The sequence below is a fragment of the Octodon degus genome, unplaced genomic scaffold (genome assembly GCF_000260255.1).
Source record: "Octodon degus isolate 3935 unplaced genomic scaffold, OctDeg1.0 scaffold00070, whole genome shotgun sequence".
Taxonomy (NCBI): domain Eukaryota; kingdom Metazoa; phylum Chordata; class Mammalia; order Rodentia; family Octodontidae; genus Octodon; species Octodon degus.
The window spans coordinates 4,975,576-5,002,297 of NW_004524646.1; the positions used below are offsets into that span (position 1 = coordinate 4,975,576).

Sequence of the window (26,722 nt, forward strand, 5' to 3'; positions counted from 1 at the left end):
TACAGGTGGGCTTGGGTTCTGAGGTTGCATTTTGTTCCTTCTCGTCATTTTGTGTAGCACTGTCTTCTGACCTTTGTTGTAGATCTTCGTTGTAGTTATAACCTTAGCACATACTGAAGTTCAGGTGCAGATCTACAAAGTCTGGATTTATCCAGCTGTGCCTGGCTTGGGTCTGGCTGCTGTGCTCACCCCCTTCTTGCTGCTGCCCTTGGAGGTGAACCTGTTGTGCCCCTGTGGCAAGATGTTCTGCTCCTGGACTAGCTGGGTGGTTCTATCCTGTACACTCTCTGCAAGGATTGCAGCTGCAGGGTTACACTCCAGGTATGTAAGCCAGGCCGGAGCTGAGCCTGGAGGGGACAAGATGGAGTAGAGGGGAGAGGCAGCTCTCCCACACATTCACTGGGTCTGGCCTAGGACTGGGTCTGGGGGTTCCCGGAATGCGGCATAAATTCCTACTTGGCAGGCAGGGTGGGGGAGGTGCTGCGGAGTGGGGGGGGTCCCCAGGGGGTGGAAGAGGGTCTCACCCATGCTGCGCCTGGGCTGGGACCTGTAGTCGGTCCCGCCGGCGCAGAGTAGCCAGAAGCTCTCCCACACACTCACCGGACCTGGGCTAGGACTGGGTCTGGGGGTTCCCAGAACACGGCAGAAATTCCTACTCGGTGGGCGGGGTGGGGGAGGTGCTCGGAGTGGTGGGGGGTGTCCCAAGGGGGTGTAAAAGGGTCTCGCCCACGCTGCGCCTAGGCTGGGACCAGTAGTCGGTCCCGCCAGCGCAGGGTAGCAGGAAGCTCTCCCAACACACTCACTGGGCCTGGGCTAGGACTAGGTCTCCAATTCTGTATTGTTTCTAATGCTGGGTTTTTAAATTATATTTTGTATTCTTTAAAAAATAAAAAAATAATGGCAGTGTATGATTTGGTTTATAATATATATAGAAGTAAATTGGGTGACAATAGCAACACAAAACCAGGTGGTAAGAAAAGGAAGTATAAGACTGTATAGTTTTTATACAATTACTAAAGTATTAAATTACTAATTGGCAGCAAATTGTGATAATTTAAATGTGTATTATAAGCTCTAAATCACCCCAAAAATGTCAACAAGAAAAGGCTGAGCTAGTAAGATTGTGAAAGATACACCTCTTAATAATTCATGAGCCAAAGAAGTCAAAAGGCAAATTAGGAAGTAATTTGAACAGAACTGAACAGAAATGAAAATAGATTAGAATTTGGAGGAACTAATTAAAGTATCACTTAAGAGAAAATTTAGGGGCCAGGGAGATGGCTCAGTAGAATAAGTGCAATCCCCAGTTCCACCAAGAAAAAAAACAAAGAGAGAGAGAGAGAAAGAGAGAAAATTTAGGTGCTAGGGACACAGTGCAGTGGTAGAGTGCTTGCCTGGCATGTGCAAAAGTTCTAGGTTCAATCCCCAGCTCAATTCATCAGTCAATCAACTTAAAGAACAAAACATTAATGTTTGAAAAGAAGAAAACCTCAAGTTAATGACCAAAGTGTCCAAGTTGAGAAACTAGACAGAGAAGAGAAAATTATAACTAAAATTTAATCATAAAATTCTCAAGTCAAAGGAAGACAAAGAATAAGAGACATAGAACAGATGTGAAATATGAAAAAATGAGCAGCAAGACAATAAATTTAATCATAATAATATGACAAAATACATGAAATGAAAATAGTCTAGAAACCTCAATCAAAAGGAAGACTGTCAGATTGGATTTTCTGAAAGAGCAACATTCAAGTGTATGCTGTCTTCAAAAGAGCACATATAGGATAAAAGTAAGATGCATCAGTCCAACACGAATCAAAGGAAAGCTTGACTGCTTTTATTAATACCAGATGAAGTAGATCTAGAACAAAAACTAATACCAAAGATACTGAAGGATAGTTCACAATTTCAATTTGTTAGGAAAAAAATAAACATTTATGCACCTAATAACAGAGCCTCATAGTAAGCATGCAACCAAAACTGGTGGACCTGAAGAGAAAGAAACAAATCACAATTACAAAGTTATTGTTAACACCCCTTTCTCAGTATTCAAGAAGACAAGACATAGAAGGCTTGAGTAAACAAACTATAACAAGCACAATCTAGTTGGTAGAAAACTCCTTCCAACAACAACAGAAGACAGTCTTTTTAGTGCACACAAAGCATTTATTTAAAAAGACAATATTCTGATCTACAAAACAATTTTAAAGAATTTGAAATGGTTCAAATGATATAAAGTATGTTCTTTGTTCACAGTGAAACTAAACCAGAAATCTATAACAGAAAAGTCTATGGAAATACCAAAAGTTTAGAAACTAAATAACGTACATTTAATAATCTATGGTCCCTAAAAAAATGAAACGTTGGGAAGTACTCTGAACAGAACTACAACACGCCAAACTGTGAGTGCAGCTAAACCACTGCTTTCAGAGAAATTATTTAAAAAATTCTACAATCAGTGAGTGCCAACAAGGAAAACAATAAAAAACTTAAATCTAAGCTTATAAAAAAGAAAATGGCAACAGAAAACAGTAAAGAAAAATTAATGAAAATCAATCTGAAACAGAAAAGAAGAAAAAAAAAAAAGGTCACATTTCATCAATACCAAGAATGAAAAAGGTGATGTATTTATCCTAAAAATATTAAAGTATATATATTATGAACAACTTCATGCCAATAAAACTAACTACTTTGAAGAAAGGGCAAATTCCCTGAAGGATACAATTACCGAAGTTCACTCAAGAATAAATAGCGCTGGGGATTTAGCTCAGCAGCACAGCACATGCCTGGAAAGTGCAAGGCTCTGAGTGTGATTCCCAGGACCGAAAAAGAAAATGGTAAAGAAAAAAAGATTTAAAAAAGAATAAACAGATACTTTCATAGCTCTACATTTATTTTTAAAATTGAGTTTGTAATATTAAGTTCTTCTGCAAAGAAAATTCTAAGTTTAAGTAGCTTCGCTAGTGAATTCTACCAAATATTTACAGGACAAAAATAATATTTCTCCACAAATGTTTTCAGAAAACAAAGGAAGCATACTTTTTTTTTGTGGAACCAGGGATTGAACTCAGGCCCTTGTGCTTGCCAGGGAAGCACTTATTCCACTGAGCCATCTCCCTGGCCCCTGAAGCATACTTTTCAATTCACTTTATGAGGCCATCAAACAACAAATGGGCAAATTAACAGATATATCAAACAGATGTATGAATAGCAAATATGCAAATAGAAATGCTTAACATCACTTATCAACAAGGAAATGGAATTTAAAAATACAACATAATACCAGTATTGGCAACATAATTTTTAGAATACTAATATAAATAATGGATTATACTAAGTGCTGTCAAATATGTGAAGGAACTGGAATGGTCATTATGCTAGGGCAAATTAATTGGGCATAGCTACTTTGAGAAAGTTTGCCAATTTCTTAAAAAGTTTTTGTTTCTTAAAAAGAAACAAAAATCAATACACAGCCCAGATACTTCACTTCTAGTTACTTATACATCATACACAAAAGCATACATGTACACGAAGACTTATATGTGAATATCTACAACAGCCTTATTTGTACTAGCTCCCAATTGGAAGGAACTCAGATGTCCATAGCTGATGAATGGATAAACAATATAATATATCCATACAATGGAATACTACTTAGAAATAAAAAGTAATGATCTATTGATATGGTGACAATATGGAATAATTTCAATATAACTATTATGGAAAAAAGAGAAAAATATTTATAGAATGAATCCATTTCTAGAGAATTCTAAAAAAGTATAACTATCCCCCAGTGATACAAAGCAGATCAGTAGTTGCCTGTGGGCAGGAGGCAATAGCATAGAAGTATAAATGGATATAAGAAGATTTTTGGATGTGATGTATATGTTCATTAGTTTGACTGTAATGATGGTTTTATGGGAGTAACATATGTCAAAACTTATCAAACTGTGTAATTTAAATATGGCAGAAGTTTTTATTTTTTTATTTTTTTTTGCTCCGAATGCCTTCAAGGCATGACTGGCTGGCTTGTGTTGTGGGGATCGAACCACAGCAACCTGAGCCTGACTGCCTTGTTGAAGCAGCCACTTAAAGAACTGAGCTAAGGGGCAGGCCCCCTAATTTAAATATGTACAGTTTAGCCAAGATCAGTAACATCATAATAAAGCTGTAAAAGAATAAAATCAGACATGATCATCCAACTGTCAGTCATATAGGTTCTCTTATAGCGTTGATTTTTGCTACATAAGATAGATCAGTTAGGGGGAATTACCCGCTCGGCTCCCCCCTCCTGTCCCTCTCTCAGGACAGGAGCTTTCTTTCTCTCAATAAATATATTCTGCTCATTAAAAAAAGATAGATCAGTTATATCTATTTCATTTGAACAATTCTGGTAACAGTTAAGATTTTCCCGAAATCGGGCTGTTTTTCTGCAGTATTGTAGGAGTTAACATGAATCTTACACATTTATATCTGGTAATTTGAACAACTAATTTGAAGATAGTATCATGTAATACAGCAACCATTGTTGAATTCCTGTTGCTTTGTTTAATGAAATCATATATTTTTTTTTTACTTTTTTTTCGTGTATTGTTTCTAATGCTTTTTTCTATCACTATTTTGCATTCTTTAAAAATAAAAAAATAAATGAGTGGCATTAACCAAAAGGTGCAACAGAAAGTTCTACGGTTTCCAAGTTGATACAATTTGTTGAGCAGTGGCGTTAACAATAACCAAGATAATAGAATATTGAGGTGAAATGTAAATGAGAAAGACATGCAAGAATAGGAAGGAAAAATGATCAGTGAGATTAAGAAGATAGCAGGAAGGAATGAAAAAGGGGAGGGCTAGAATGATAAGGGGATAAGGACCAATTTCTCATTCACTCTTTAATTTTCAGTCACATTACTCTCTTTGGGCATCTCTGTAGATGACCAATGCTTAAATGATTTTCATAACCAATTTAAAAGAATATTTGAAAATTAGTTCATTTATCTAGAAATGTACTAGATATCAAGTCAGACAATTATAGGCTATTTTAATTGATTTTCCAGGTATCTTTTACAAAATAAGGTACCAACAACTGATTTATAGTACTATAGAGTCACTTTTATATCAGTGTTGTCCAGTCATATTTTAATTCTTGTGTTATATGCAGTTATGGTCTGACATGATAGAGTGGGTCACAGAGGTAGAACAAAAACAAAAATAACACAATAGGCCTCAGTCTTCCAGTCCCCACTCTAAATGTTAAAACTAAATCTATTTTATTTTTCGCTTCAGAAAGTGCATCCAGGGCTGGCGAGATAGCTCAGTGGTCTAAAGCGCCTGCTTAGGCAAGCTTAGGCAAGCATGCAGGGACCTTGGTTCGATCCCCAGCACCACATGCCATGCCAGCCCCGCCCCCAGGGTGGGCTGAGCTGACCATAATAAATAAATAAATAAATAAATAAATAAATAAATGAAACAAAAAAATTTAAAGAAAGAAAGTGCATTCAAAATACATCCGCATTTGTTTTAGCAGTAAACAATGGTCTATAAAAACTTAAGATCTTCCTACCTTGACAAAAATGGTTGAATTGCATTCTTGCAATGCCTCCATTAAACTAATCACATGGAGACACACCATTTCTACCATCTGAAACAACAAATATGAAAGTTAGTTTCACACCGAGTGATATGGAAACCTTGTGAGCTAGTCACAGCTGCACAGACTAAAGCCCTACACCCACATATCTTTCTGAGTAACAGCCATAGGGGACCACAGGGAGTAATTTTCATCTACTTCTAAAACCTCAAACCAAAAACAAAATTGTAGAAAGCTCCAGAGGTTTCTCAATTGTTATTTCTTCCTCACCCAACTTGGCTGCCAAGGGAGCTCAAGCATTGAGCTCGCTAATCAGCCATGTACAGTGACTCACACCAGAGGATAAACAGCTTCTGCTCCCTTCATATCCATCTGTACAACTCTCTAGCTTAGATCTTTTTCTTCATCTTGATCCTCTCTCCACTGCTTCTCATCAGGAATGGCTGTTTAATCACAAATCTGCCTCTGAGGCTTTACTTTGTATGGAATGAGGCAGACATGCTTAACACAGTTGAAAGGGACAACAGAAATGATATTCCTCATTGGAAATGCCTAACACTGGATTTTTAAACACTCCTGGTGAATTTTACCAGACTAGCTTATGTGGTCTAACATCTTCATAATAAAATCAATTTAAGTTCGTTTTTTTTTTGGCGGAACCGGGGATTGGACTCAGACCCTTGAGCTTGCCAGGGAAGTGCTTATTCTACTGAGCCATCTCCTGGGCCCCAATTTAAGTTCAGTTGGTAAAAAATTTACCTGCAACACATTCACTTTTCACATCTGAATATTGAGAGTAATTTGGAGGAGGGCCCTGCCAGTGTCAAAAAACTAATGACAGTAGAAGAAAAATTTTAATCTACAGGCTTAAGAGTAAGGCCTCAGTTTTACTGCCTGTAAAATAGCCTAATGGAATGATCGCCAAGTTCTTCTTTAATCCTAGAATCTGTAGTCCAATAAATGTAATTATCTTCCCAATAGACATCACTATTTATGAACCCTAAATTTTCCAAATTTCCTGTATTTAGAACTAATATAATCTTTCTCTACATAAAATCACAATGTCTACATCTCTAAAGAAAACAAAGTGCTTAACTAAAGGAAATAATATAATCCCCTTTTTCATTAGAGCTAAAAGAAAATATTTCTTAGATGAACATTCAAACAATTAACAAATCACATCCAAGTGCCTTTTGCCACCAGGAAGTGTTTGGTTTCTGGCACAGAGAGGTCATCATCAGGACGGGCTCCCAGGTTCCTTCCTCCTTGCTGACAAAAATTCCACTAATGTGTCCTCTTAGCCAAGGCACAGCTGCAGCCTTCCCAGCTGCGAATCCTCATCCACTCTCGCAAATGAAACCCATGGCTCCTTGTAAATTCCTTTCATATGTTCTTTAGCTGACATGGGGTGGCGGGTGGGGGGACCAGTTTAAGCTTGTTCAGTGATGTGGCCTCAGACCAAACACTGCCCAGATATTTCGCACTGCTGTCTGGAGTAGCTCTTCCTGGAGCCATTCGTATTGCAATGAGGGTACAGTTTAAAGCCTGCTTATCAGGCCACACAGAAGAGTGAAGTTCTTTTCAGGTTTTAAACTGAGAACTGTGGTCACAATGGTATTAAAGCATCAATAAGTAAGTAAGTAAATAAATTTGATTTAAAAAGACCTGATGATGGGCTATGATTTTCCCAAGTTGCTTTGGAATCCAAAAATTATTTTACTCTTCCTCCTAACACTGTTTTATAACACCAAAACACTTTAAAGGTAGACATTTCATATGAAGTTCGTTTGATGGTAGGCAGGAAACATAAAATTGTTCTTTATTTGGGGGGTTTAAAGTAGTTATGGCATATTGCATAGTATTTTCATACATTATACAATGGCTAAATAAGCTACAAGTGCATGTATTACTTACATACTTATCTTTTCATGGTGAGAATATTTAAATCTACTCTCTTAGCAATCTTTAAGAATGGCCACCCCATGTACAATAGATCTCAGAACTGCTGTTTGTTTTTCAACATCTTTGTTTTTCAAATTCTTATGCATGTAGAACATCAGATTATACCATAACAAAACACTATCACTGATTCACTTGCATACTTGCTTTTTGTATTTGGTACAGGATCTCACTGTGCAGCTCAGACTCATCCTCCTGTTTTCAGCCTCCCCAGTGCTGGGATTACAGGCGTGTGCCACCACACCCAGTCTTGGTGGCCAGCTCAGCACGCCCAGGGTGGGGCCAGTGTGGCATTTGGTGCCAGGGATCCAATCTGGGTCCCTGTGCTTGCCTAAGCAGGTACTTAGTCTGCGGGGATATCTCATGAGCCCTTGCTTACATACTTTTATGACTGAGATTTGAAAAACAAAAATTGGGGTACCCTAAGGGACCAGGGGTGGGACTGTACTGCAGAGGAGAAACATGTTATGAACTCACCACTTTGTTATGAGCCATTAGCTGAAGGATGCTTGGCGTCACCCTACTCCAAAACTCTAGTGCTGTCAGTATTGCTGTGAAGCTGAATTCATTCTGATTTTGGACATTTGTAGCCACGGCACTTTGTTCACAATACACTGTCCAGAGCTGAGCAAAGATGAATGCATGGAAGAGGGAGCACATGTGGAGCACAGAGGTCTGAAAGGAAGAAAACCATGCAACAGTTCTGGGTGTTCTCAGACTGCGGCCTTGTCCAGGAGCACAGCTGGAACATGAAGCACAAGGGAGCTATCTTAGTTACAAACTGTGATTCATCACTTAAAAGCAATCAGTGCCTCACTGTCAGGGGGAGCATGCTCAGAGAAGAAAGTATCTTTCTGAGGAAAACGTACCTTAATTTGCAGAAAAATGCAAATATCACCCTCTCACTTTTAGTGCTAGTGACATTTCCATCCCTAAAGTAGAACAGAAAGACTAATCATTCTACCACTGTAGGGTGTTTCTTCATCTGTAAGACAGGACGATGGTAGGAAGAGAAGGTATGAAGAGTAAATGAGGTAATGTGCATGAATGCAGCAGCAGCCGGGACAGCACTGAAGGTTTTTCAGGGATAACTTCCACAATTCTCAAACTATCCCCTCACCTACTTTACAGATGAAAAACTGAAACTCAGAGATGTTAAGTAAATTTAAAGTGTACAAAATTACAAATATCATTGTTCAGATTTAAATACAGACCTGGGCTGAAACAGTGGAAACTGACTGGCTGATTCCTTTCAAAAATACCACTCAGGTCATTTAGGTGGGTGCTCTATTGTATCACATAGTCAGCTTGCCCTAAATCCCATCTGTTCCTACAACTTATCAGGACCTCCTAGAACTTGCCTAAGATCAGGTAAGGGCTGCTGTCTCTTTGTAGCTGATTAGTAGTTTCTGGTTTGTTTGTAGGGGCCATGATTGATGCCTGCTTGGAGTTTATCCCCTTCAGCACATCATCAGTTTCTATAATTTACAAAATTCTTCTGTCTAGGTGATTCCAGTGTGTGCTTTAGTAAGCTTCTCCCTCTCATTTTTGTTTCTCTAGAGATCTGTGTTGAAATGATAGTGCACAAGGAATGAGATAGGGCATCAATATTCTTCTGGTTCATCCTTGGATCTGAAAACTGATCACAGAATTTTTATTACATTCCTAGGCTTTTATTTCTCCTCATTGTTTTGAGGCAGAAATGCCTGGGAAGCCAACTCTAGCTTGTCTCCATAATTTATCTTCATAAAAATAAGCCAGAAAACAATTTAGTGGGGAAAAGGCAGTCTGGGAATCTAAACAACTTTAAATAAAGTATTAGCTCAAAGTTGCTTTTCCAACATCCACAGGAGGGCAAGTGACAAGATGCATTTACTTCTCAGAAGAAGGATAATTGGCTGATAAGGGTTCACATTAACAATTTCCATGCACATGGTCCCAACCTTACAGAAATTACTTACCTTTGATTGCTCCGGAAATCCAATCAGGATAACAATAAGATGGTCTGCAATGTGGGAACCTGCATCCAGAGGTATGGGCAGGCAGGGAGAGGCAGCATTTGGACACACTGTATTATGAGTAAGAGAACCCAGAAGCAGCCAGGATAACAACCGGATGTGGGAGACACACTCAATGAATTCTTTAGGTCTGTTGAAGGGATTAAAAAGTGGTCTTACAGATAATCATATACAATAAAACACCAAAGTGATAGTGCCCCCACGAATGACATATTTGTTTTTCTTATTTTCCACTCTAATCCTGGATCTTAGCTTCTTGAGCAAAGAGCAGACTGTGGTGACACAAAATTAGGTGCTCATTGTTCTGTAGCCTGGAAGCCTCTCTGACTAACTTCTCCTGAATCCACTCCCTTCCTTTTATCACAAAGGTCTCTGACATGCTCACAAAAGTGGAGGGAACAGAGGAGCAGGCATGCTTCCAGCTACACATTTCCCTGCTAGGACAATGTTCTTCTTCTGTTCTCACCTTCCACAATGGCAGGCTCAAACCTGCTCTCCATTCTTAAGGAAACCAGTCTGTGCTTGCCTCTCTCTTCTGCAGCCTCACCTACAAACAGGGTTGGAGCTTCCACCTCATTGTGTTCTATCTCTGCAGTCATTTTCATTCCAGCTATAAGCTAAGCTGCTTGGAAGCAGAGGTCACATAGTGCAGGAATACATGCCTACTATCAATCTATTTCACTAGTTGAAACTGAGTCAAAAAGTTGTATGCTTTAAATATCCATTATCCATGAAGATGACTAAGCTTTTGTAAGTATAAGGGTAGCACAGCACAAAGTGCTGAGGCTCAGTCAGTACAAAGATGAGGATCTGGACCTCTACATTCTTAACCAAGCATATTCCACTCTTACAAATCTTCTCGTTGAACCACCAAAACTCAGGGGTTTTCCCTGCCTTATTTACCTACAATCCTGGGATAACAGTCTTACCCTTGCTGCATTGCAGAAGGAGGATGATAGAGCCAAGGTAGGTAGCGGATCACAGCTTTATTATCTCTATGGTTGCCCCGGGAGATTTCCATAGCTGCAATTTGAGCCAGGCCAACTTTGAGGTGTCCACCAAAAGTGTCTTCATGCAGAGGCTGGGAGCATGTCTTCATGTGGCTCTATAAAACCAAATGATATTTTGTAACTTTGTCAGAAACTTGCAGACTTTCCAAGCCAGTCTTTTAAAAATTAGGCTCTCCCTTCCTCAACTCCAGTCACCACTTCAAACATAAAACCTGCCTAAACTTTTCAATGGTTTCACATTTTTAGGATAAAAGAGAAAAATGTTTTGCATGTCATATGGAGTAAGAACAACCTCCTACTGCAGCCTCTGCCTCTCACCCTTCATCCATTGTGAGCTCCCATCACTGGCTCTGTGGTCCCTGTTCTGCTGTTTCTCTCCTTTCTTTTTTTACCAAATTGTTCAGATTTTGGCTCAAGCACCATTTTCCTTAAGAATCCTCCCCTGAACTCCCTGGCTAGTCCATGACACTGTCTACCTCTTCTTCTTAGCAACTGTGAGAGTCACAATTTTACTTGTTGGCTTATGTGAAATGTCTACCAAACTCGGCCTCATAGTAGATTATAAATTAAGTGAGGGCAGCTACTGTGTCTGTTGTTGTTCATCACTGCAACTCCAATGCCTAGAACAGTCCAGGTGCATTATGGTGTTTGATTCATGTTTGCAGAATTAATTTTGAAAGCATTCTTTGCTCAGGAACTTGAGGCCTAGCTCCACATCTAGTTTTGTCCTAATTAGCCAATAGCTTCATATAAGCCACTTGCCACTTCACCTTTTTGGTCTTTTTTTTTTTTAATACGTAATGTTGGGAAGTTGGATTATGTCTATAGTTCTCATTATGGATCTTTCTTAGTACTTTTCTGAGCTCAGTGAAGAGGGAGCTATGTTCTTTAGCTAAACTTCTGGCATCACTAGATTCCTGCTTATCAAAAAGAAATCATTTAGTGCCAGATTGCAATTTGGCTGCTCTCTGGACCATGTTTGGATTCTCATCTGCTCACTGTCCAGGACAGTCCTCAAATCTCTCAAGCCATTAATTTTTTAGCTCCCTGGCTGAATAATAGCAGAAAAGTGGGCCTGCATCAGGTGATTCACTCACCCTGAAAAGCAATCAATAAAATCAACAACTTCACTATGATTTTGTCCATATACAAGTTAAATTTTGTTCTGTTCCCCTTCTTTAACTATTTTCATGAAGATGTTTACTATGCAGAGAAAATAATAAATGGCTTATATCTGCATAATTGGCTATAATTTAAGAAAGTTTCTTCCATGTGTTATTTTATAGCAGCATTATTATAGTGAAAGAAAGGGCTTACAGGCTTGTTCTGCAAATGGAGTCACTGATGCTCAAGACAGTTAAAGGAATCTATGGGGCATAGTGAAAGGTGAATGGATGAGGAGTCACAATAGCCTTAAATTCAGCTCTGCCTTCATTACTTACTAGTATTATATCATATACAGCCTCAGTTTCCACATTGGTAAACAGGGATAATATTTTAATAGAGACACTGTGAAAACAAAATAAATTGTAAAAATAAGGCTATTCATAATGCTGCTGCCAGGTGAATGTCCTCTCTTCTGAATGTCCTCTCTTCTTTTTTTTTTTTTTTTCAGAACCGGGGATTGAACTCAGGCCCTTGCACTTGCCAGGGAAGCGTTTATTCCACTGAGCCATCTCCCCAACCCCCCCTTTTTTGTCCTCTCTTCTTTACAGAACTCATTCCCACTTCTTCAGAACCCCAAGAAATCAGCTCATTCCACAGGGTTGTAGCAATAAATTTTCCCATATGGTTCCCCAAAATGTCTGCATTTTGTAACTCAAAGAGGTGAACAAGCAGAAGCCACCTTACCTTCAATTTGGTTAGTGTGTGCATGTCTGCCATGAAATCCAGCACCTCACTGATGTACTGCCGCATACACTCCATCGCCGCAGTCCCACACTGGAACACAAGGACAGGCCTGGGCCACAGCTGCATTTTCAACCAAATGCAATGACTGCCTCACCCCAGTTGTGCACGGTTTACTAAGGAGTTGCCTTACTTTCTGGATTTCTGACTCACACCACTACTCCCAGCATAGTCTATGATTGCTTGCCCACAATTAGGACAAGAATTGCTACAAAGCTTGTGGTAGAGAGCAAAGAAACAGGGGACCTATGGGAGATAGAATTAAATGCTATTTCCACTGGCAATTTAACTAAAATATGTGCTGTGGAATTCCACCATCAAAAATATAAATATAAATAAATATAAATATAACATGGTATTTGCTGAGCCAAAAATTCTCATATTCAAGTCATGTCAAGTTCTTACTGAAGAAAAATAAAAGAAAGAACCTAAATGGTCATTCTCCCCCACGTATTTGAAGTATATTTGGGAAGTTTTAAGGAAAAAGAAGGCATGCTTGCGTTGTAGGTTATTAAATGGCATGGGCCTGCTCTCTCAGGGCAATGCAGCACATTTAGAATTATAGCAAAGCAAAGGAAAGTGAACAGATAGGCTGCTACATCAAAGCCATGTGAGAGAACCCACACATCAGGCTGAGTATAATGGGGATCAAAAGCAGGCAGTCTTTGAAGCCATATGAATACTATGCTAAAGGGCTCTCTGGGCTTTCTTTAGGAAAATCTGGAACATTATGTACTTAACTAGCTCACCCAGTGGCCCTCATTTTCCCATATTCATGTAAATCTGTGCAGCACTGAACTATATCACCTCCTCTCTCTTCTAGAATGTTACGCTTGTCAGTTCTTCTGACAGGATAACAAACAGTAAAATAAGGTCATTGGCAGTCTGTCAGACTGTTTCCAAGCATTTCATATGTTCTAAGGTTTTCTTCTTTTAATTTAAATAGACTGAAGGAATTATAAAAGGTTATTGTGTTTCTGCTTTTATAATATGAATCCTTCAGTGCAATAAGGATTTCCCCCAGATTTATTCCATTTGCTCTGACCTTTCACATGTCATGCAAATAGGAGCACAGACTGTTCTTGAATTTCTTGAAAGGGATTTGTTTCTTTTACAGGCAATGTTTTATACCAGTTCAACTAGGCAAATGTCACAGAAGATAATTACTAGGAATATTATTCAATATTTGCCTTTAAAATTTGACTCTTAAGGAATGAGAGTAGAGAAATTATATATTACTGTATTCTAAAGAAAGCAATTACATTAAATAAAAGACTAAAATCCACTTTATAGTCAGCAGACCCTTTGGGAGCCATCTGTACTAGTAAAATAAAGCATATAATTTTTAATCTTCCTTTGGCAAAAATAAGTATAATGTTAAATGTATTATCTTTAATGAACAAAACATAAGGAGTCAAGCTCCATTTGTTTCAGAAGTCCAATATTTATTTCAATAAGAAAACTGATGGATAAAGGAATCAAAATATATTCTAATCTTAAGCACATAAACTGAAGCAAATAAATATCCAATTCTCCTTAAAATATATCAATTTTAATAGTTATAGTTCTTAGACTGCAGAAGTAATAATATTCATTGTAGAAAATTTGAAGAATCCAAGTTACTAAGAATGATTAAAATCACCATAGTCCTAATTTTTGTCCTGCACCTCTTTGAAAATCACTGTTAATATTTCTTCTGAAGGTTTCTGAAATGCATATAACATATATGCATATGTTTTATATATACATATAATTTCATAAAACTGAAATAACTTTTTCAAACTTGTTTTAGTTAAATCCATCATAAGCATTTGCCAATTAATTGAATATTCTTTGAAATTTTGACTTGGTAGCCACATAGCAGTCTATCTTATGGTTCACCTTATTTTATTTAAATCATGCACTAGTGTTGGGTATTGGGATTTTTTATATTGATTTTTTTCCCTTTGTTTTTGCTATTTTTAAAAGATCCGTTAAGAAATATATATAAGTCTCCTGGTGGAATCTTATTTTTTCAAATGTATTCTTAGAAGTAGATTATGAAGTTACCCTCCAAAAAGGTTAGTTTCACTATAACCATTGGCCTGGGTTCTATCCCTAGCACTACTAGAAAAAAAAAAAGAAAAAAATCTGCTGGAGGAAGGTGAAATGGGGAAGTACTAGCTAAGGGGTATAAAGTTTCAAGTATGCAAGATAAATAAATCCTAAAGCTCAATAGTGAGCACATTCTCTATAGGTAGCAATGCTACTAAATAATTTTCCAAAAAGGTGACTCTTATACAAAGTGTTCTCAGGACAGGCAAATAAATAGGTGGGTGAAAGAAACTTTTTGAAATGATAGACATGTATAGACTGTAGTGATGATTGCATACAAATTAATAAAGTGGTACTTTAGAAAAAGAAAAAGAAACTGATCCATTAGCCAGTTTTAATTTTTATATTTTCAAGTATTTTTATATTTTATTTTTATCTTATTAATTTATAATTGATTGTGAGTAGTAACTTATTGGTCATCAGAAAAGGTTCTTATATGTATATACTATAATTATTGCTTTGTTATTGTTGAAATATTTATCTTTACTTAATTGATTTTGATAAACCTGTTATACTTTAGGGATGTTCCTTTTTTCGTAGGTATCCTTTAGGTAGAAAATATTGAATCCTAAAGAATTAATCAGTAAGCAAATAACGAGTACAAAGCAGAGTGGCTTCTCCCTAGACCTACTTCTCTGAACAAATGCTTCAGAGTGAACCATTTTGACTACAAATGAACAAATGGACCACATTTTCTATTCTGTCAGTTAGGTGAGGTTATGTGACTGGGTTCCAGCCAATGGAATGTGAGTAGAAGAAGTAAGGACCCTTAAGCTTGAATCGTGAAAATCTTCCATGTACAACCACATTCTCTTTTCTTTCCCTAACTATCAATGACTGCAGAGGGCTGCAAAGGAGGGAAGAAGCTTGATCCCTGGACATCTGGGTGGAAATTCCCTTTCCCTACTAATCTGTACATGTACTTATGCCTCCACATGAACACACAGCACATTTCTTTTATGTTAAGTTGCTGAGATTTATCTGACAGCATCTTACATTACCATTAAAAATCTTTTTCAAAAATATAGTATAGTAATTCTACTCCCTGAAATCTATTATGAAGAAATAGTCAGGGACTGGGGAGATAGCTCAGCAGCATAAGCACATGCCTGCCAAGCGCAAGGTCCTGAGTTCAACCCCCAGCACAGAAAGAAAAAAGGAAAAGAAATAGTCAAATGGAAAGACAGTTAAACACAAAGATGTTCATTGTATATAAATTACAAATGCAGGATATGGAAAAGAACTAAAAATTTCAACAATATATGTATTTGTTAACAATATTTTTAATAAACAACATTTATTCACTCAGCACTTGCTATATATCTGGCACTGTGCTAATATGTTGCATGCACCACCTCAGTCCCTAACCTGTTTACTAGACTCACTTATGTCTCATTCTATAGATGGCACAAGTCAAATAATTACAGGTTAAATAATTTTGGTAAACTCACACGGGAAGTAAATGGCAGGTCTCAAACCCTGGTCTGAGTCTAAAGCCTACATTCTCAACCACTATTTCCTGAAATATAAAGATGCAGACAATTAATCTGGTCAGAACTTACTCCAGGTACAGAGGCTATCATCTGCTTGCTCAGGATTGTTGACTCAGCTAATTTGGTTCCAGCATCTGCACAAATAAACTAATAAAAAAGGGAAAGGATAATTATTTTAAGAGTATTTGGACAGTAATAAGTAATTTATAATTTCATTAACATGGCTTAAATTCATTAGTGTTTACTTTCATGACAGGCTGCCCTAGATACACTGGATTTGCTAATCATGATAGTTCATTCCCCTCAACAAAGAATCAACATGAGCACAAAGAATCTTACTTTACCCAGAAAGCCAAGTGGTACTGATATGGTAATTTCAATCAAGACAGAAATAAAATATAGCAGCACTGTCAGCATTACTCTGAGGTCACTCTATTTTTCCTTACACTTTTGAAACAGTTTCTGTTAGCACATCTTCATAGATTTTCATGATTCTATCATTACAGCACAGCATACTTGGATATTCAGAATGAAAACAGAAAATTGACCTCAGAATGAATAGCCCACCTGTTTCTTTTTCAAGTGCCCTTACTGTGATTTCCTCTCACTACTTCCTTTTTTAAAACAAATTTTTATTTTTATTTATTTATCTATTTCAGTCCCGGGGATTGAACTCAGGACCTTGCACTTGCCAGGCAAGCACTTACGCTGCTGAGCTATATTCCCGGCCCTTCCCCACTTCCTTCATTGTCTTCCCTGTACTGAAAATGATCCTTGTCCTTCTCAAGTACAAACTTCCACTGTAACAGACATCACATTAGAATGCATCAACCTCAGAATCTGTTTCTCAACCTCTTATGAACTCTTCAAGAGCACATAGACTTGATGTACCTCATCCCTAGCACTAGTTTAATGCTCAGCCCCTCAGAGAGGCTCAGCAAGAGTTTATGAAATAAATCAAGTAATCAATTGATTTATTTGAGATTATTATGATTGAGATCATTATGGGAATGGATTTACCATAATCTGGTTTAATTTGCTTCATTATAGATTTTGACAGATGCTTCCTACTTAATGCAACATCCAACTATTTGCTGCAGGAAAAAGTCTGCAGCATTTGTTGAGTAACTGGCTCCTGTTTAATTTATCTTTCTTGGCCTCTTGGTCTCTGCTAGAAAGTTCAGCATCTCAAACTGCTTCTATATGTAGTTCAGAGGGACTGAAGAAGTTTTGATATCAATAGCATTTTCTTCTCACCCATTTGGAAGGTACAGGGAAGCTGTATGAGTTAAGACCAGAAGTGTAGCAAGGCGGGTTCTATCACTATCAAACTAAGAGAAATAATACAGATTGGGATAGTAGTGTAGAAACTTCAAGAGCTCAGCAACAATGGAATGAAGAGCAAGCATATTGTCAGATTAATCAAGAGGTCCAAATCTAAGCACTATTAATCCTCGACAGGTAAAAAAAGTATAAGTCTAAATCAAAGGTCTGCTGAGGTCAATGACCCTTACGTGTCATATTAATGGTCAAGAGCTAGTCTTTAGGCACAAGAGATATAATCCTTCATGAAAGACATTTAGGTTTTGGGGGACACTAAACAGAGCTGTTCCGAGAGCTGTACAACAGGAGTGGACATGGATCTCATCTTAACATTCTTATTATATCTGTTGACCTCAAATTCCATTAGAAAAAGCTAATGAATCTATTCGATTATTGACTATAAGTAGGCAAAAAAGAGTAGCAGCTTGGAATGCTTAAAATTTTCCATTATTTTGTTCAAGAGTTATTCTAATAATTAGGAAACATATGAAATCAGGTTTAAAAAATGTTAAGCATTTTGCTTTGGCCAAAACTTGTACATTCAAAAAATGAAACCTGTAATATTTGGTTGAAATACTGAGTGAAGAAAAAGAAAACAGTCCAAACCTGACCTTCCTAGAAAATACTGCATGCTTGCCCATAAAATGTATTTTGCAAAGCTATCTGAATCCACAGTCTGAACAAACAACTTATAACTATCAGGACAAATCTGACAGGACACCAGCATTCATTTTAATTAATTTCTCTACAAAAGTAATGAACTTCACAGCTGAGAGCAACCATGGGGAAGATGGAGCCACATCTAACATGTAAGGTATGAGAGGGCTTTGAACAGCTCATTTAGGAGTGGCTGCAAGTCTTGGGTCCTCCAAAGTGTGCATGGATGGCCTAGTGGGCCTTGAGGACAAGACAGGATCTACAAAGAAGTAAAAATTCAACCTGTCCTTAGCAGATGCCTTCCTCATGTGCCACCTCAGCAAGGTGGATCAAGACACACAAGGGAGCATCCTATCTGTGTTAGCAGCTACACAGCTCCAGAATCTAGGGTCAAACTCAAATGTCTGACATAGGATGAGGCATACAAAAACTGCCACCCTGAAAGTGATGAATGTGTCTCAGAGAACCTGGCTTACGAAAGAGTTGAAGTACATGAGCTTCTAAAATAGTTCATTATTTATTTTTTTAGGATTTATACATCATATATACAATTAAAAACTTAAAAAAATTTGTCTTGATTTCACTATCACTGCCAGATGAACTGGAAAAAATTTCATTATAATTGTATAGAACTTTTCAAAGTATAAAGATATATCTAAAATCACAGGGAGACATGTTAATTTCTGTAAAAGGAAGAATTCTATACTTCTAGAGAGAAATATTCCACTGAAGTATTCACTCCTCCATAAGTACAAAAGAATACAAAAGAAACACAATATCCATTATGTGTCATTACTAAATTTATTATCAAAATCATACCCAAAATAGTAACTCTACCTCTTACCCCATAGAGTGATAGAGTTGTTATGAATGCAGTCTGTGAATTAAAAACAACAGTCGTACCTCTGCCATTTCTTTGTCCTCCAGCCCACAACTAATCTATTTTTAAAAGAAAACCTTTTACAGACTTGATTTCTTATTACTTGAAAATGCGGGTATATCCCACAGAGTGGAGGCAGTACATGCAAATGATCAGAATATCTACTCTTGACACATAAAAGGAACTGAGGAAATTCATTTTGATTTGAACTTAGTCTTTGTGGTAACTTTTAATGGATTATTATGAAAACTCTTTTTATCCATCTCAAGAACAAATATAATAATCTGTTCCACCTCTACAATAAACTAGCAGCAGAGAAAAAATGTTGGAAGGCAAGGCCAAAATATTAATATATTTGAGTTAAAACAACACAATAGTGCATCTGTCCAAAGTGCATAAGGAAAGATGTGTGGTGGTTGATAATTTTAGATTCTGTAAAAGACAATTTCCTTGACAAATTCCTCTCTCTATGATTTCTTTTCTTTTCTTTTTGTGGAACTAGGAATTGAACTCAGGCCCTTGTGCTTACCAGGAAAGTGCTTATTCTACTGAGCCATCTCTCCAGCCCTTATGCTTTCTTTTCTTTAAAGAAAACTTATTTGAGCATTTAAGGCCATCTGATTAAAAACGATAACAGCAACTACGACTAGAAAACTTATACACTATAAGAGGCTGGAAAATTTCCCATGATGCCAAGCCTCTTGAAAGAACTTCTATGAGTTCAAAACAGCTTGGTACCTATCACCACACTGAAATGTTTAGGCCTTCGTGAGCCCACATTCCTGGGCAAGTGTGCCACTGTCCTATAAGGGGTCTCTTTAATACCAGAGAGCTTGATAAACAACAAAGATATAGCCTAAGGGAAGAATATAAGTTTCCATCTCAGAACAACCACCCACTTATTAAGGTATTAATTAGACTAGTGGTAGATGAAATGCCCTTGTCCTTCCTCACAGGGTAAAGTAGGAATGGTAAACTCTGTATTGGAGCCCAAATTCTCTTTTCATTAATAGAGCCTGTGTCATCTCCAATTCTCTTCTCATTAATAGAGCCTGTGTCATTCATGACACCAGGTAAGTGTCCCTGCCCAGTTATTGTTTTTGTTTCTGTTACCAAGTTGTATTTTCAGTTAAACAGATGCATACTTACTGCCTTAAGATGTTGGCCTCTGGCCCCGTGAGGAGAGTCCCTGTCTGTCCTCACTATCCATATCATGAGCCTTGTTGTCTAAGCCCTGCCCAGTAAAAAGGTAATCTTCCCTGGAGTCCAGCCTCGATCATTTGGCCTAAGAGAGGCTCCAAGGGTGTAGGCAGCAACCTCCAACATCCTTTAGAGAACAGCTAAAAAATCCAGGCAATTGTGAGCAAGAGAAAAGAAACCTGAGAAACTACAAAAAGATGCATAGCTCTGAGACACAAAGGTGCTTTCTCTCTTGACTTATGCAAGACTCTCGAGCAGAAAAGGAAACTGATTTGTTAAGGTATGCCTTATTTTCTCTCATTAGTAAACAAAATTACTTACCTTTAAGAGTTTATAGAAGGATGTGTTACTTCACAATGGCATGATAGGGTTTTTTTGGTTTGTTTTTTGCAGAACTAGGGATTAAACTCAGAGCCTTCAGATGAAGCTACATCTTAAGACTTTAAATTTTTTTTTTAATTTTAAGATAGGATCTCCCTAAGTCATTAAATTGCCCAGTCAGGACTTCAAACTTGCAATCTTCTTCCCTCAGCCTCTCAAGAGTGCTGGATTGCCTGGCAAGTGCAAGGGCCTGAGTTCAATCCCAGGTTCCACCAAAAAACCAAACAACAACAACAACAACAAAGAGTGCTAGAATTACAAGCATGTGCTAATGATTTGGTTTTTATGTCAGAGAAAGTTGAGATATTCTTCATAAAGTTGTTCCTCATGGACAAAATTTCAAAATGTCTCCAAAATATCTCTCCAACTTAAATAACTTTATAATTTCACATTTAAAACTTAATTATTCAAATATGTTATGCATATTTTATATTTGTACATGTATTTATTTTAAAAGATGAAAATGTTATGTTTGAAAGCAGATGAAAATTAATAAAATACATTGAGAATTATATACTTTTGTGTTCTTTTGTCCTAAGGCTAGTTTGCTTTTTTATTTATTCACCTTACTATGCTGCAATAATCACTATTTTCATAGTTTCCTTAAGTACTAGGTAATTTAAACCATCAGGGTTCTTTCGCTGTCTTGCGACAAGTGCTTATTATAGTTGAATAATGTACTTCATTGAAATTCAGCCTCCAGCAGTTTCAGTGTTGGGTGACAGACCCCAAGAAGATCAGCCACATGGACTTACTCTCTCTAGACTGAGGGATATTAAGAAAGCTTGTCCAATGCCTTCAGGAGAGCACCTTCAGTACCCTGAAGCCTAGGGGTGTTTTGAAGGATAACCCCCAAATGGAATGCAATCAGAAGCAAGAGACATCCAGACACTGCCAGGCTGCTAACATGAAGTTCCTCCTGGGCTATTCCAGGAGGCCTTGAGTACCTGTCCTCCTCTAAACCAATGGAGAGGAGCCGGGAGATGGCTCAGTAGGATAAGCACTTCCCTGGCAAGCGCGAGGGTCTGAGTTCAATCCCCAGTTCCACACCAAAAAAAAAAAAAAAAAAAAGATATATTACAATTTAAAAAAATAAAACAAAACAATGGAGATCCCCTTCATCTTGAAGGTTGATTGTGTCAAAGTCACTTGTACTCAAAAGTGATATTGCCTCTGACACAGGAATAGGAGGGATGGTTCATGACAATTCACTGGAAGAAACCATAGTTGTCTTTCCTCCAGAACCCAGATACTTTTAAAAAAAATATTTTTATTGAGAAACAAATCGCAATGAGACAGTTTCACAACTGATTACTAGTACATTTTCAATAATTAACACATTACGTATTGTTGTCTTAGTGGTTATTCATTGTACAAGATGCAGACCTGATATCCTCTCTCAAACACTATTAGAACAAACCTCTCTATTCATTGAATTAAGAGAATGGAGCTGTATATCAATCCTCACTATTTTGAGTATACAGATACAAAATGGTCATTCATTTGTATCCCCCTTTTTTGGTTTGTTTTGTCAGAGAAGGGCATTCCATTATCATTTAAATACTGTAGGTGCATGAATTCAGCAAAATATCCCAATATAGTCCAATAGTCCACAATAGTAGTGGGTTTTCCATAAGACTATCAATGTCCGAAGTTGTTGACTTGAACATTTTACAGCTCATCATATTAATATGGCTTTACTTTTTATACTTCATTTTCATACTTTTCTGCTGGATGGTTAAGACCAAGAAAGAGCAAGACCTATATAACAAGAAATGTAACTTTTGTATCGGATAAGGTCAGTCAAATACCCTCAGGATTTAACCTGAAACCCTGTACTCAGTTTGTAGATCCTTTGTCTGTGTCAGCCATATGGATGAGTCACGGCCATTGCTTGACCAATTTGCTCTCTGTGAAAGCCTGAGAGAATGTTTTCTCTCCATGTGACTCTCCTTAGGCACACTCTACATCATCGATCACTTTCCTCTGTGGCCCCAAAGTCTCCTTGATCAGAAAATCTGGGACACAATTGAGTTCCAGGATATTACTGTACAGGTTCTCCTATTTCCTGAGTCCTTACTGACCTTGAAAGGCTAGGGCCAAAATGTTGGCTGTCCTTGTAGCCCTTTTTTTTCTTTAATTTTTGGTCTGAAAACTTAAGTTGTTAACCTCCAGAAGAGAAGCTTAATGATATTATTACCCTGTAACATAGGCAGTTGAGCTTAACCTCACTGCCTGAATATCAAACATCTTAGACATAACATGGAACAGGTATTTTCCATCAAGTATTGATTTCTGATTGTGGTTTTACTTCTGTTGTCCTCTTGGGCCACCTGGTGCTTTGGTACAATGGGAGCTATTTCACTCTGATTTCATCACACCCAAGCTCCACTGCTGCCATTGTCCAGCAATCACTACTCACTGCACTTGTTCCCAGAGAGCTTCAATGTGCCCAGACAATGTCTGATAATTGCAGTGAATGCGCACAAACTTTTTATTAAATCTCAAGTTTTTGAGAGAAACCAAATTCTGGTCATAGTGATTTATGGTAGGGAAAAAAGGGGACTAGGCAGTGGCTATTCAATGGCAAATGACAAGTGGCATTATCCCTCTCTATCGGGGAAACTCCTAAGCTTCTGTGGACCTAGCAAGGCCCATACCACCTCTCACTGACACACTTCCTCACTCAGAATGTGTCTCTATTACTGTACCCACACATCAAGTGGGTACTTTTTCTTTATACTAGCTTTACCTACAAGATTCCAAACTCTTGGAAGGAAGGGGCCATGTCTTATTTTTCTCTTTCTCTATTACTCTGCTTATTATCTGTACCTGGCCAGGCTCATAATGGCTTGACACATAATATGTGTCAATTAACATTCTCTTCTCCCTTTTTTCCCCCAAGATGCTTATGATTCAGAGAAATCTGTCCAATTTCTTGATATCAAGATATTTCCCTCAATCATTTAACTTCAAACTTAGAGGCCCAAACTCTTGGACTGGTTTTAATGCTTGGGGAGAATGGAAATGGCTGTGATTGAGTCACTGGACACTTTGCACAATTGCACCAATAGTCTTTTCTTTAAAGCCTTTTTTAGCTAGTGGAAGGGCCAAGTGGCTCATATTTATTAGATCTTGGCTTATGTAAGACATTACTTCTCATATTTGAACAAAGACATTTGGTTTTATGCACATCCCCCAATTTCTCTTAATTTTTTCAGACATACACAGAATTCATGAAAAGTTTTACAAATACAGCATAAGCCTACCTGGACAAGTAGAAGGAGGTTTGTGTCTGGTAAAGGAGATTTGAGCTTTAGGGCCTGCAGAAGTTCTAGAACAACACTACGAGATAAGTAGAATTTATCCCGTTCCTGAATGAAACAAAATAAAAGATAAGCAATTTTAAAAACTTGACTTGAATAGATATGGCAAAAGAGCTGACAAAATTTCATAGATAAGAAATTAAAACATTATTTTAAAATGTACAGTGGATATCACTGTACAAATATACATATATAGAAATATATATAATATATATGTGATTTAATAGATAAAACAGTATATCTTAAATACTAAAGCCACAATATTTTATTTCCACAAGGGAAGTATTCTAAGAAGTATAACAATTAAACAAGTCTGAGCTCTTCCTGTGAGCGGCCTGAGGTGACCTGTGAAAATGGTTCACTACTCTCTCGACCCAGAAAATCACGCAAATCAAGAGGCTCAAATCTTTGCATTCACTTTAAGAACATGCGTGAAACTGCCAAGGCCATCAAGGATATGCATGTCTGAAAGGACATCAAGTATCTAAAGGATGTCACATTGAGGAAGCAATGTGTGCCATTCCGGTGTTACAATGGTGGAGTTGGTAGGTGTGCCTAGGCCAAACAGTGGGGCTGGACACAGGGTCAGAGGCCCAAAAAGAGTGCTGAATTTTTGCTGCACATGCTTAAAAATGCAGAGAGTAATGCTGAACTTAAGGGTTTGGATGTAGATTCTCTGTTTATTGAACATATCCAGGTGAACAAAATACCCAAGATGCGCCACCATACTTATAGAGTTCATGGCCAGATTAATCCATATGTGAGCTCCCCTTGCCATATTGAGATGATCTTCACTGAAAAGGAACAAATTCTTTCCTAACCCAGGGGAGGAAGTTGCATAGAAGAAAAAGATATCCCAGAAGAAACTGAAGAAACAAAAACTTATGGCATGAGAATAAATTAAGCATAAAATAAATGCAAAAAAAAAAAAAAAAAACCAAAAAAAAAACCCCACCCAAGTCCACAAGTTATGTTATTTTGAGTTGGGATCTTGCTATGTCATCCAGGCTGGTCTTGAAGCCACTTATGTAGCCTAAGATGTCCTCAAGCTTGAGGCGTTCCTCCTACCTCAGCCTCCTGAGCTCTAGGATTACAGGCATGCACCACTACACCTGGCAAGTATGTTTTTCAATATAAAATTACTTGGAGAGAATGTGTACAATATGTTTTTAAAAGTTTCATGTCCTATCCCAGGAATTACCTTTTTAAATGGATTATTTCAAGCATATAGAAAAAGAGAATAGAATGTATTATGGAATACATTATGTATATTTTACATGTTTGTAAAATCTTGTCACTTTGCTTTATTTGATTAACCCTTTTTTCAATAACAATTAAGACATTACAGAAACAGTTAAAGATATCTACCTAGCATTTGTTGTTTTTTTCCTCCTTCCTTCTTTCTACCTTCCTTCCTTCCTGATAGTCACTACTCTGAATCTATTGTTTCATGTGCTTTATACTTCAACTACAACTGCATAGTAATTTGTGAGTTTCTGTTGTTGTTATTTGTAATTTTTATATATCTGATTAGCATTTTAATGCTTTTAAGAAATTAAAAAATATCCCATGTACTTCTTTTTTATGAATAGGTTCAAATTATGCAGCTCCCTCAATTACTAGAAGAGAAAGTCCAAGATTTTTACTAGAATCATTCAAATTTATAGATTACTTTGAAAGAATTAGCTGTGCTTATTATACTGAGTCATTATCCTTCAAAATGCAATCTGTCTCCATTCGTTTTAATAAAATCTTCTGATTTACCTGCATAACATTCTTGCACATTCTTGGGTTTACTTTTTGTTGCCATAATATATGACATTTTCAAAGTACATCTTATAATACTTTGTAGTTAAACATTAAAATAGGTTATTGGGGGATATGTTTGCTTCTAGCATCCTTGCTGAACTAAAAAGGTGTCTATGGTGTCTCTGGTTTGTTTGTAATCATACGATTTATGAAAAATGAGAGTTGCATTTTTCCAGTCCTTCTACCTCTGATGTCTTCTTCCTGTCTTGCTGAACTGAGCAAAGCCTCCAGCACTGCAATAAACAGAAGGAGGTTATGTGCCAGCCTTGCATTTATGATTTTAAGGGGACTACTGACATTTTACCCTTACATATAATGCTTGCTAGAGGTTTCTGGTAGATCTCATTTTATTAAGTTAAAGAAATTCCTTTTTATTCCTAGTCTGACAATAATTTTTGGTAAATGATAAATTATAAAGTTGTATTTCTTACATCTGCTAAAATAATGACACTGGTTTTAATCCTTTAGTATGGTAACATGAGACATTAATAAATGTTCTAATATTTAAGCTGCTTTTATACTTCATGAAAATCCCAACTAGGTCATGAGGTTCTATTTTTAATGCATTGATTTGCTATTATTCATTCAGAATTATGAAGAACATTGACCTATAATTTTCCTTTCCTTTATTGCTCTCGTCTGGTTAGTATCAGGATTCTATTAGCCTCATAAAATGCATTGGAAAGTGTTCCTTTTCTCTATCCTATTAATTTGTATAAAGTAGAGATCAGTTTGTTCCTAAATCTTTATAGAACCTGTCTCTGGAGTTGCAATGGAGTCTGTGGTCAAGGTTTTAACTGCAATCACATTTTTTAATCACTTAAGTTTAGCTGACTTCCTTTTCTTTTGTTCCCTGATTGTTACATTTTTTAAAGAGAAATTTCCCTGTCCAGACGAGGATATAGTTCAGTGGCACAAGAGCCTGCCTGGAAAGCATAAGGTCTTGACTTCGATTTCCAGTACATATGCCTCTCCCAAGTTCCTCTTGTCAAAGATTTCAGGTTTATTATCATAAAGTTGGTCATTTAAAAATCTCTAATATACTATTCTGTTATTATATCTTAGTTTATTTTGTTT

The 26,722-nt window shown here is 37.2% G+C and overlaps 1 protein-coding gene across 3 annotated transcripts in view; it reads right to left on the reverse strand.

Annotated features, from left to right (window-relative positions):
* Unc79 (unc-79 homolog, NALCN channel complex subunit) overlaps positions 1–26,722 on the reverse strand; it is a 226,234-nt gene that overhangs the window by 9,277 nt on the left and 190,235 nt on the right. For all 3 annotated transcript variants that reach the window (XM_023719685.1, XM_023719684.1, XM_023719683.1), the window contains 8 exons: positions 24,182–24,197; positions 23,780–23,950; positions 16,139–16,216; positions 12,426–12,515; positions 10,494–10,669; positions 9,508–9,694; positions 8,024–8,221; positions 5,561–5,638 (listed from right to left, as the gene is read on the reverse strand). In XM_023719685.1, the coding sequence (XP_023575453.1) occupies positions 5,561–5,638; positions 8,024–8,221; positions 9,508–9,694; positions 10,494–10,669; positions 12,426–12,515; positions 16,139–16,216; positions 23,780–23,950; positions 24,182–24,197 (994 nt within the window). The remainder of the gene's footprint in view (positions 1–5,560; positions 5,639–8,023; positions 8,222–9,507; positions 9,695–10,493; positions 10,670–12,425; positions 12,516–16,138; positions 16,217–23,779; positions 23,951–24,181; positions 24,198–26,722) is intronic.